We start from the raw sequence: 12,817 nt of genomic DNA on the forward strand, positions 1-12,817 counted from the left end.
AAAACTCTACCAGCACACCCGTTGTGTCTATTTGTTGTTCCCATGCTCACTGTCATCAACAGCGAGCTCAAGCCCGCCCTTCGTATGTCGGGTCGCAGGTCACAGTATGGCGGGTGGTGATGCTAGCACCACCACCTGCCTTTTATGGTAATTAATCAATTAGTAAGGCGCCGCTGTGAGTTGCTCCTTTCATGCACACCATCAAATTCGTCCTTCCAGCATCCCGCTTGCCCATCCCAAAATGCATATGGAACGCTGCACACACCCATGCGCTAGTCATCGTCACCGCCAATGTTGACCCTGGGGCGCACCAATGGGTAGACATCGAAATTTTGGATTCAACACCCCACCACAACATCTGCCTCTCAAAACACAACATTAAAGGCGAGACGAGACTTGCTGTCACAGCACATGGCAAGGGGGAGGTTGGAGTGTGTTTCAAGAATTACCTATCTCCCGGTACGTTTGTTGTTCCCATTTGTCTTACTGGCCATCACCTATGACATTATAGAGATCAAACTAGACATAGCGCAGAATATGAGGCGCACTGTCGATCTCGATATTTATATTGGGGCTGATGCTGTTGAATACAAGTGTGTATCCTGCTTGTTAGCTAATGATAGCTTACTGACTTCCTCCTTGTCATGAAGGTCGTTCACCACTTGAGCGGTGGGCGTAGTATTCACCTCTCATTGTCTGTTCTGCAGACTACGCAACTGCGCTCCCAGCTGGCATTCACCACAACACTCAGGCTTTCATACATATATCACTTCTGCACTTTTTGCTCCTGACTCCCCAAGACCCTTACCCGTTCCAATACCTTTCCTTCTAGCTCCCCCACCACAACCGCTTTACACTCCAGAGTCACCTCACAAACCTGTTCTTCAGCGCACAGTCACTGATATTTATTGGAAGACACCAGAAGTAGATCGGGGGTCATTTGCAACTCCGCGTTCCATTGCAGAATCCTCTTCCAGCACTTCCCGCATCGTATCAAGCTCTGCGTTCGTATCAGCGCAACCCTCACCTTCCGCGATATTCTACAATCAATTATTGATGATCAGCCGCGGCATCAGTGCAGAGCGTCATCGCCACTCCATCGCTACGCCGAAAACTGGTTTGAATAGCCCTGGTTCTAGATGTTTGTCATTGAAGGAGAATAGACAGTTTCTCAAACAAGGAAGATTCACTGCTTCACCCGGCCACTGGTCTCATGGCATGTTCTGACTAACATTGTTCGAGCTGGTCACTGTGCATGTCACACTTTCAGTTGTTGTATCGTCCACTGCAAAGTTAATTTAGCTATCTGTGCAGCTCTCGCAAACCGTCTCCTCGGCACTGTCACTGGCAGTTCAATCGGAATTATGATATACAATTGGTGCGCGTCGTTTTCAGCGAACTCTTTGCAATATTATTACATCACGAAATACACTTGATTCTACTTGTTACCCTAGTGCTAAATAAGTTGTACGACTCAGTGCAGGAGTAGCTGAAGCATCACAGGATGCTCCAGGTTTCACATAACCTTGCTGTGCCACTTTTGCTGATGCAGGTTCTCCCGCTAACCATAGCTGGTCATCTTTTCATCCCAGCGTCTATTGTGCTGAACGGCCCTCTACAGCATGGAAATACATGTGCAGTCTGATCCCTCAACCTCTTCTCCTCTTCCTCTCAGCTGAACTCCATCCACAGTCCTCATATCCCTACCCTCCGTCTTTTCCTACCACTCATTATGTACCCCACTCAATCTCCAATGCGCCGTATTGTTCGTCATTTGTTTCGCCGCACCATCACGCCTACTAGCCATACAAGCCAATGCATCAAACTTGAAAGTAGGTCACTCAATATCATGCTGGTATTCGTTGCATGACCCTCGCGCTTGTTGACAGTCATCAGCGGAAAAAATCTCAAAGTCCCTTCCAAGCGCATTCCAGCCAGTATTTACGTGCTCATCAATGTCAACTCGACTCAGTGCTGGAAATCAGCCCTTAGAGTTTTATTGTCAGATGAATCTGTAATGTGGGGCGATACTGTGATTGTGTAAAGTCCATGGAGACTTCTGACGCGATTCGAGACTGATACTTGGTTTATAGTTCATCACAGGCATCGCCTGCACTATCAATGGAGATCAGAGCGTCCTATGAGCTCGATAGAATGCTAGGCAATGGTGAAGTTATTGGAAAACTTAAAACATCGTGGCATGAGCTACTCGATCACGGAGATGAGCCTTTTGGTGAGTGATTCGCTCCTTATTCATGCACTCTGCTAATACATCACAGAACTGTCCTTCCCACCTGTCTGCGGTGTCCGCCCTTCCCTCACACTAAAGGCGGTTGTTGTACACACTTGCGACAATCAGCACGGTACACCGTTTGATGTGAGCGATGTTGACTCTATCCTGTTAGCTTATGCTGACAGAACACCTACTGTAGTCCCTCGTAGACTGTAAAATTGCGCGAGACACAGATGCAGGCCAAGTACGATTCGCCCAATACATGACACACAAGAGGGTCTCTCACCTGAACAATGCCTTGAAGCAGTTTCAGTTGGTTCTGGACCAGTGTCCAGTCGGCCATCCTGACCATGCAACGGCTCTCACCAACCTTGCGTGGGCCCGCCTTCTAGGTTGTATTCAAAGGGATCTTCAAGACATCGACAACATCACTTCCCTCTTCCGTGACGCCCTTGCATTGCGTCCGCAGGGCCACCCCGATCACACATTATCTCTCTATTGTCTCATTCGAACATTGAACTGGCACTACAACAGGGAGCGCACCGCCATCCACATTCACGAATCTGCGCAGCTGTGCTGCAAGCTACTGCCCCTCTGTCCAGAGGGCACCTACCTTCGTAGCATCGGCCTAGACAGCGAGGTCAATTATGTGATCCCGCAATGCAACAATATTCCAATTGATGCATCCAATGAAGGCATCCACCTTCGACGAAACATGCTCAAACTTTGTCCTTCGGGCCATCAACACCGTCCCCGCACCCTCGACAAGCTTGCACAGGCAGTTGAGGCACACTTTGACCGGCATGGCAGCATTGGTGATCTAGAAGAGAGCATACAGCTTGGTCGTGAAGCTGTTTCTCTATTCCCCGAGGAACATTTGGGCCGTGATACCTACCTGAATAACTTGGCATTCTCACTCAACTCCCGCTTTAATCACCAAGGCAAATTTCATGACCTCGATGAAGCCATCACCTTGTACAAAGAAGCACTGCGACTGCGCCCTGTTGGGCACGAATGTCGTGATTCTTCATTAGACAACCTAGGGCTTGCCCTCCGCAACTGTTTCATCGAACACGATGACATTGATGACATCACCCGAGCTATCAGCCTCCATCGCGAGGCATTGACATTGTGCCCATCTGGAAATTCAAATCGTGATACTACACTCAACAACATTGCCCTCACGCTTCAAACCAGATTTGCAACATCGCATGTCAACGAGGAATCTGCCGAGGATCTTAACGAGGCCATTGATCTGTATCGTGAATGCCTTCGGCTACAGGGGCATAATCATCCCACGTGCCATGCAACTCTTCTCAATTTGAGCTCGGCGCTCTGCTATGGTTTCACGCGAACTCAGAAGAATGAAGATTTCAAGGAGGCAATTGATATCTGTGGAGAATCATTGTTGGCATTGCCTTCATTGCACCCGCATAGATACTTCAGCTATCTGTGGCTGCAGGAGGCCTATTTGCATCGTTACCAGATGGAGCAAAACCCTGCTGATTTGTCACTTGCAATGGAGAACTTCAGACTGGCATCATGACACCCTACTCAAGGATTTCCAAATCGCATTGTGACGGCCCGGAAGTGGGTCACCGCAGCAGAGCAGCACAGTCATACGTCTATGCTGGAGGCCTACAACACATGTTTTGACCTTCTTGATAGTCATCTAGTAACACGATCATCGACAATTTCACGACGCGAAGCTGCCACTGCCGCTGCCTCCCGTAACACCAGATCACTGCCTGTTGATGCAGCATCGTGTGCCGTCCGCCTCGACAATTTACGACACGCAATCGAACTTGTGGAGTGGGGTCGTGGCCAACAGTGGTCATTGGCCTCTCGTCTGAGGAGTCCACTCAAAGACCTTGAGTCCACGAATCCAATCTTAGCTCACAAGTTCTCAGAGCTGAGCAAGTGTCTGTCTGATGCTCAAGGTTCCGCAGGCAGCACAGACTGAGCTGCTGCTGATCACGCAGCAATAAAGTACAGGAAACTGATGGAGCAGTGGGACGCTACGGTAGCTCAAATCCGTAATCTTCCAGCTTTCTCGCGATTCCTGCTCCCGCCATTGTATGCAGAGTTGCAAGTGGCAGCACGTCATGGACCAGTCATCATCTTCATTGCAAGTCAATACTCATGCAGCGCCATCATCGTCCCGACGTCAGGGGAGCCTCACCACGTTGCCTTCCCACGCATCACTCTCGCAGATGTGGAGCAGCTCAAGCACGATTTCGCTATGGCAATCAGGCACACAGCTTGTATGCACCCAAGGGAGCCGAGGGAGAAGTTGTGAAGATGCTTGCGGGTAGTATGGGACAAGATCATGCTGCCCATCATAAACGTCCTCCAGGATGACCTGAAATTGCAGCGTCAGTCTCGAATATGGCTTTGTCCGACAGCAGCCTTCATGTCCATTCCTCTCCATGCAGCTAACCCTTTTCAGTCGAGGGCAGACCGCTCAGGGCCAGAGGCATGCCTGGAGGATATATTCATCTGTCCTTACACGCCAACACTTTCGGCTCTGATCAGGTCTCGACAGACAATGGAGACTTGCATCGCACAGACCTTCGCAGCGATCGGACAAGGTGAGTCTGGTGCAGATCAAGGCAAGGTGCTCCCCGCTGTCAACATCGAGCTTGAGCTTGTCCATGAACTCATTCCTCCCAATGTCAAATTAACTAATCTTTCAAAAGATGAAGCCACTCAAGCAGGTGCACTCAATGCTTTGCGACATAACACCTGGGTGCACCTCGCTTGTCATGGGAAGCAAGACCTTGAGCAGCCTTATAATTCAAGTTTCGCCATGAGAGACAAACCCCTTGCACTACTCGACATCATGGAGAACAATTCTCCGCAAGCCAAGTTCACGTTCTTATCAGCGTGTCACACCGCCGTTGGCGATGAGGTGGCGCCTGACGAAGCCATCCACCTCGCAGCTGGACTCCAGTTTTCCGGTTTCAAGAGCATTGTAGGCACACTGTGGGGGTTCAATGACGCTCTCGCAAAACACTTTGTGGAAGCCTTCTACGAGAAGATGTTCGAGGATATGGAGGATGGTGTCATGGACTGCACGAAGGCGGCGCATGCAGTCAACCATGCTAGAGACTCCGTGAAGACGAAGGTGCCGCTCGAGCAGATAATCGTTTTTGTTCATATTGGTATGTAGTTCCTGCTGGTACGGTTTCATGTGTTGTTATATTGCATTCTCTTTCTTCCCGTCGTTTATAGTCACGACCGTGATACTTTTACGCTCCTGTTATCTCGTTCTCATATCCTCTCATGTTATTGTCCCCTAGCGGTATCTTCACCCTAGTTATTTTGTACTCTAATCGTTTGCAGCCTCGTCTTCTGCTTGAGTATGTCGTACGAGTTGACTTGGGTCGACTCGCACCATCCAATCACACTATTCTTCAAGCTTCAGGCCTTCAAAGCCTTCTGCGCCATGCAACCTCAACTCACTACCACCAATGTAATCAGACATGTGCAGCGCACCCAGGTCTGTAACTTCGTCTCTCTGGGATTATATTCGTCTCCTATGGTGAGGCACGCATAATACATACTGATTACTTGTGCCGCCAGTGATCGTGCCAAAGCAGAAGGGCTCGATACTGTTCCGGTACTACCTCCTCGACTTGTCTATCCTCAAGCCTACCTCCTGTTAACATTATGACAAAGTCGTGATTTTTCTGAGTGATGGACACATTCACTGGTGCCTATTACTGCTGTCAAGATTTCTGGCACATCTCGCGGTTGTTACGCATGCAGAAATTGCAGCTGAATGTGGGGATGACTGTCAGTATTCCCGACGGACAGATTTGACGCAGTGGGTGTGGCTCTGCACAATGTAAGCTTGGCTTGGGAGATACGATAAGCACGAGGACACAAAAGTATACCTGCCAATGGATGCCATGCTGGGTGCAGTTGCGGAAGTAGGTCAATGTCATGGCAAAGGGTATTCGGATAAGGAGCACATAATATTAGCCTACATTACACCGTCCGTCATAGCATCTATTATTCCGCTGCAACTGGCTTTGTGACTGGCTGAGATATGGAATAGATAGAAGTCATCTTCGGATTCTGAGTTGCCGTTGGAACCATCGCCGGAAGAAGTCGAGTTGAGGAGCCTCTCAACAAGCGCTGTGCCCTTGGCGCGGGATGCTCATCGATGAGCACTGATGCCCTTGGAAAGAGTTTCGTATATGGTGCATGCTTGGAGATTGGGTCCCTATTTCACGACGAATACAGTGTGATGTCAGTGCATGCAGTTTTGTAGAATGCAAGGGCGTACATCTGCATCTGGAGAGCGAGTTGCTCTTCGATCGCTGAGGGATCGTTAGGGTTATAGTTGGAGGAAGGCGCAGTGTGGATGGGATAGCCAGAGTAGGTGTTGTTGCACCGAACTTGCGAGAACGGGTAGGAATAGGGCGAGCAGAGGTGCAGGGCTGGCTTGCATGCTAGATATCAACGGTGACGGAGCAGCAATCTGGCTGTGAGTTGTGGGCAGTATGGGTGCAACTGGACGAGGAGCCTGGAAGTAATGTGACATGTAGGCAGCAGACTGGCACCTAGCGAGTTTTCATTGTAACCAACTTGGACAAACACAAAGTTAAGATTTCAAACACCAATAAATAATTACCATACAAGGAAGGTGCGGGTACATCACCCGCCAGTACTGTGTGACGCGTGACACGACACGTGGCGCTACGTAGCTCATCGTTGACGACAATGAGGACAGGAGGACAACACAGTAGGACTCTACTGAAGGTACCATGTGAACGACTTTTGTGCTAAGAATAGAGTTCTGAGAAGCCATGTGGATGACTTTTGAGAATGAATTAGAGTTTTGAGAAGCCACGTGGACGATTTTTGGTTATCTGTTTGAGACTAGCCCACACCCGTTGTGCCTTCGGCACAGGAAGGCAGCAGAGTGCTTCGCGCCCTGCTCAAGGTGCCTGCGGCACCTTGTCTTCTTATTAATCATAGCAGGTTTTGAATTATATTGTATTTTTGAGATCATAATTTGAATTTGTGTATACTTTTATAATTAATAAAAATTATCATACATTGCACAAATCCTGCTGGCAGAGGAATCAGTCTCACATTGTGTACTATAGTATAATTTATTAGTTCTCCCCATCTCATACTCTTCTGTCCCCCCAGTCACATATTTTTGTGCTGTATTATAATTTATTGATTCTCCTGTTCTTCTATTCTCCCATCTCCCATCTCATATTTCCCCATCCCCCCATTTATTTATTTCACAATTTTCTGTCTTTCATCTCCCAATCCCTCTTGTCTCCAAGATGAGCATTGTTCATTGAAGACTCTTTTATTTCATAATCAAATTACCAAGCAATCAAAGAGAAACCTAAAAGAGTTTGCATGTGGGTGGAAGAGAACGTGTCCAGCCTTGAGGCAACTTCCAACCTGGTGGTGGTCCCTCCCTGAGCCTCTCATCAAATCGCTTAACCTGGGCCTCACAACTTGCCCATGCCCTTTGACTGCCAATGAACTCTCGTCAGTCTCGTTGATCCGCGCAATCCTTCTCCCTCTGTTCTTTTGCTAGATGAACATCAACCATCTTCTGCAACTTCTTCTCCTGCTTCCTCATCCAGTGCTCATGCTCCTCCTTGCTCCTCTCCATGGATTGTCATATCTTTGCAGTGCTCTTGGAGACATCATGGATATACTGCTCCAATGCGTGAGTGCATTCTCGACAGGCTGTCTTACTGTAAGGATCATTGAGCTTTTGATGCTTGAGTCGAGCATGAAACTGCTTGCGGCAGTCTCCACGTAGTTGGGCCTCCCAGTCAGTGGTGCGAGAGCAAGGCAAAGATGGTGGTAGGACAGCATAGCCATGCTGGGGGTTGCAGAAGGGGGGCAACACCTGGGTGCAGGGATGCCTGCAGGAAGGGTGTTTTTCAATCTTTTATTTCATTAGACAAAAAAAAATAAGACTCATGTGCCGTCCGATGAAGCAGAGAATCGCACGTTGGACTCGGATGATGTCACTGCAGTGACAGAAGGCAGTGGTGTGCAGCCTGGAGGCTGTTGAGAGCTACAGAATGGTGGGTGGTTATCAACACATCACACAATGCAAGTCAGCTTATAGTGACAGGAACTCACCTGTCCGTTGAAACAAAATTCGACATGTGCGGATTCAGAAGGGAATGGCGCAACACTGGATGTGTGGTGCACAGCAATCGTCGGCGCTCGAAAGGGACCACGCGACTTTCCAAATCGAGGTTTTAGCGAGCTAAGCGGAAACCATGTGGCAGAACGTGGCTTTCACGCAAGGTGGCGAGAGCGTTCCCACCCATCACACCTTACTTTATAGATTTTCGAACATAACACGACTTTTGGGTTATCAGGTAGATAATTTATACAAAAATGATTCAATTTATTATTGTCTCCTCTGGGCCGTCATAGATTTGAGAGCCCCTTCAGTGACAAATCCCGTATTATACGGGTCACCCGACCTACATAATATCCCGTGTAATACGGCCAGCGGATCATGGGCCGATGTTATGTATATTCCCGATGGAGACGGGTGGGCCGGGAGGAATATTATTTCCGATGGAGACGGGTGGGCCCATCTATGCTGATGTGATATATATCATCAATGATGGCGGATGGGCCGGGAGAAATATTATGATGGACATGGGTGGGCCCATGATTAATATGTAGAGTAGGATTGACATATATTAATAGACCTGAGGAGAGATGTATAACAAATATTATTATATAGACCGGTGGGCCGATGTGGGGAAATATTAGATAGACCGGTGGGCCAACGTGGGGTAATATTATATAGACCGGTGGGCCGATGTAAGGAAATATTAGATAGATGGGTGGGCCGAGGGTGAGGCAAGTTATTTATTAGATAGACGGGTGGGCCGAGGGTGAGGGGAATTATTTATTAGATAGACGGGTGGGCCGACATAGGGGGATATCAGATAGATGGGTAGGTTGACATGGGGAAATATTAGATAGACGGGTGGGCCGACATAAGGAAATATTAGATAGACAGGTGGGCCGACATAAGGAAATATGAGATAGACGGGTGGGCCGACATAAGGAAATATTAGATAGACGGGTGGGCCGACATAAGGAAATATTAGATAGATGGGTGGGCTGAAGTGGTGAATTTACATAGACAGGTGGGCCAATGCCGGGTAATATTAGATACATGTGTGGGGTTAAGAAAATACAAATATAAGATGATATACATCTTTGTCGTCTCGAATCACTGAGTAACAAGTACTGAGACCCGACACCCAACACCCAACACCCAACACCCAACACCCAACACCCAACACCCAACACCCAACACCCAACACCCAGCACCCGAATCCCCGAAACCCGGGACTACCAAACTCTAACCAAACTCACAAAAATGTATATAATGTAAAAAACTCGAAACTCATAGAAATGTACGAGTTTCGAGTCTCAAATGGCCAAGTACCAAGTACCAAGACCCGAGATCCGAAGCCCAAAAATCAAACTACACCCGACACCTGAACCCCGGGACTACCAAACTCCAACCTCCAAAGTAGCAAAAATGTGTATCATATCAAAAACTCGAAACTTGTAGATACGTACGAGTTTCAAGTCTTGAATGACCAAGTACTGAGTACCAAGTACCGAGACCTGAGGACCCGAGACCCGAGGCCCGAAGGCCGAAGGCCGAAGCCTGAGACCCGGGACTACCAAACTCCAACCTCCAAACTCGCAAAAATGTATATCATATAAAAAACTCGAAACTCATAGAAATGTACGAGTTTCGAATCTTGAATGACCAAGTACCGAGACCCGAGACCCGAAGCCCGAGAACCGGGACCTAGGACCCGGGACTACCACACTCCAACCTCCAAACTCGCAAAAATGTATATCACAAAAAACTCGAAACTTGTACATTTCTATGAGTTTTGAGTCTTGAATGACCAAGTACTGAGTACCGAGACCCGAGACCCGAGGCTCGAGGCTCGAGGCACGAAGCCCGAAAATCAAACTACACCCGACACCTGAAACCCGGGACTACGACACTCCAACCTCCAAACTCGCAAAAATGTATATCATATAAAAAAACTCGAAACTCGTACATTTCTACAAGTTTCGAGTCTTGAATGACCAAGTACTGAGTACTGAGGACCGACACCCGAGACCCGAGGCCCGAAGCCTGAGACCCGAGACCCGGGACTATGACACTCCATCCTCCAAACTCACAAAAATGTATATCATATAAAAGACTTGAAACTCATACATTTCTATGAGTTTCGAGTCTTGAATGACCAAGTACTGAGTACCGAGCACCAAGACCCAAGACCCGAGGCTCGAGGCCCGAAAATCAAACTACACCCGACACCCGAAGCTCGGGACTACCAAACTCCAACCTCCAAACTCGCAAAAATGTATATCATATTCAAAACTTGAAACTCGTACATTTCTACGAGTTTTGAGTCTCAAATGACAAAGTACTGAGTATCGAGTACCGAGACCCAAGACCCGAGGCTCGAGGCCCAAAGTTGAGACTCGGTAGTTGAATACAATGGTCTATACTCGATAGTCTTAACACAATAGTCTATTCTCAATAGTCTTAACTCAATAGTCTGATACAATAGTCTGAACTCAATAGTCTAGACTCAATAGCCCAATCTCAATAGTCTTAACTCAAGACTCGGTAATTGGTACTTGGTAGCTGGGACTCAATACATGGTAGTTGGGATTTGGTACTTGATACATGGTAGTCGAGACTCAGTACTCAATACCCGATACTCGAAACTCAGTACTTGGTAGTTGGGACTCGAGACTTGGTAGTCGAGACTCAATACTCAATACTTGGTAGCCGAGACTCGATAGTCTGAACTTGATAGCCCAAACTCAAGACTTGGTACTTGATACAAGGGAGTTGGTACTCGATCCAAGGGAGTCGGTATTCAATACAAGGGTGTCAAGACTCAATACACGGGAGTCAGTACTCGATCCAAGGGAGTCGGTAATCCGGTACCCAATACAAGGGAGTCGAGACTCAGTACAAGGGAGTTGGTCCTCAGTACAAGGGAGTCGGTACTTGATCCAAGGGAGTTGGTAATCTGGTACACAATACAAGGGAGTCAGTACTTGATCCCAGGGAGTCGGTACTGGATCCCCAGGAGTCGGTACTCAATACAAGTGAGTTGGAACTCGGTACAAGGGAGTTGGTACTCGATCCAAGGGAGTCGGTACTCCGGTACCTGATACAAGGGAGTTGAGACTCAATGCATGGGAGTCAGTACTTGATCCAAGGGAGTCAGTAATCCGGTACCCGATACAAGGGAGTCGGTACTTGATCCCGGGGAGTCGGTACTGGATCCCCGGGAGTTGGTACTCAATACAAGTGAGTTGGAACTCGGTACAAGGGAGTCAGTACTCGATCCAAGGGAGTCGGTAATTGTTAAGACCGTGCTCAAAGGGCGGATCTGAAGAGCTTGGCTTCAGCTCGTGCGCTGCGCCCCTTACCCGAGTACGTGCCCTTAATTTCCGAAGGCTAGCAACAAAGTCCGAGGGAGGATGATGAATCCCGGTGGACTTCAAGGGGACAAGTCTGGTAGGCTTTCCCAAGGAAGAGTCAGGCCGATGTTCAGGGGGTTAGTCCGGCCGATCATAGGGTTAGTCCGGCTGACATAAGAGGATTAGTCCGGCCGACATAAAGGGGGTTCGTCGGCCGACGTAAGGAGGGTTAGTCTGGCCGACATAAGAGGATTAGTCCGCCGGACAATAGGGGCTTAGTACACCCGGAGAAATAGGGGCTTTAGTCCGGCGGACGTGGGGGACAGAATAGACAGGTGTAAGGACAGAAAGACAGGAAGTCCGAGGGGACAGAAGGACAGTATGTCCGAGAGGACAGAAGGACAGGAAGTCCGAGAAGGTGGAAGCTAGAGGTAAGACTACACTAGACAATGTCCAGAGTAGAAACTAACAGAGGTAGACTACCCAAAGGTAGAGGCGGAGTATAGCCTGAGGAATCAATCCCAGGACACAGAGGTTGGACAGGGAAGTGGCCCCGGGTCCATGGAAATGGATCCGGGTCCGAGGAAACAGGAATGAGGATAATCTAAGGTGATATTCGAACTCTGGAAACTACTACGAGTTTACAAGGTATTATATACTATGGACATGTGCGACGGGGACGGAGTCAGCGGAGATCCGGGTCAACGCGAGGAACATATGGAAAGGTTAAACTGACAGGTGCAAGGAAAATAATACAGGAACAGAGACAGAGATGAAGTATCGAATGGATCCGGGCATAGGAGGTATGATCGAGAATGAAGTCGGATATTAACTGTCAAACAGATCCGGGCATATAGGGGTTAGGACAAGGGGACTATACAAATGGGGTAACAGAATAGGAGCAGGACCGGAAATGAACTGTGAAGTGGATCCGATGTTTTAGGGGTTAAGTGGACCTGGGTCCGAAGCTCAGGATCTGAGTAGGTCCGATGTTTAGGGTCCGATGCTTAGGGGTTAAGTGGACCCGAGCGGGTCCAACATATAGGATGTCCGACGAATACAGGAGGAGCGGACGAGTGGACGAGTGGA

General features: G+C 48.4%; 2 protein-coding genes across 2 annotated transcripts; one reads left to right on the plus strand and one right to left on the minus strand.

The window, feature by feature from the left end:
- Nucleotides 1-42: 42 nt before the first annotated feature.
- Nucleotides 43-5,595, plus strand: DEU56DRAFT_754209 (CHAT domain-containing protein; the record flags this gene model as incomplete). The annotated part of the gene is made up of 13 exons (XM_041349788.1): nt 43-82; nt 164-175; nt 220-459; nt 512-593; nt 708-1,141; nt 1,315-1,378; nt 2,094-2,233; nt 2,280-2,377; nt 2,433-3,711; nt 3,793-4,155; nt 4,216-4,497; nt 4,549-5,397; nt 5,579-5,595. 13 exons carry the CDS (start codon nt 43-45, stop codon nt 5,593-5,595), a joined length of 3,900 nt encoding a protein of 1,299 aa, XP_041210839.1.
- Nucleotides 5,596-6,250: 655 nt separating this feature from the next.
- Nucleotides 6,251-8,098, minus strand: DEU56DRAFT_910482 (uncharacterized protein; the record flags this gene model as incomplete). The annotated part of the gene is made up of 3 exons (XM_041357178.1): nt 6,251-6,464; nt 6,528-6,685; nt 7,970-8,098. 3 exons carry the CDS (start codon nt 8,096-8,098, stop codon nt 6,251-6,253), a joined length of 501 nt encoding a protein of 166 aa, XP_041210840.1.
- Nucleotides 8,099-12,817: the final 4,719 nt, after the last annotated feature.

The sequence above is a fragment of the Suillus clintonianus genome (genome assembly GCF_016758775.1).
Source record: "Suillus clintonianus strain FC179 chromosome Unknown DEU56scaffold_19, whole genome shotgun sequence".
Classification (NCBI taxonomy): domain Eukaryota; kingdom Fungi; phylum Basidiomycota; class Agaricomycetes; order Boletales; family Suillaceae; genus Suillus; species Suillus clintonianus.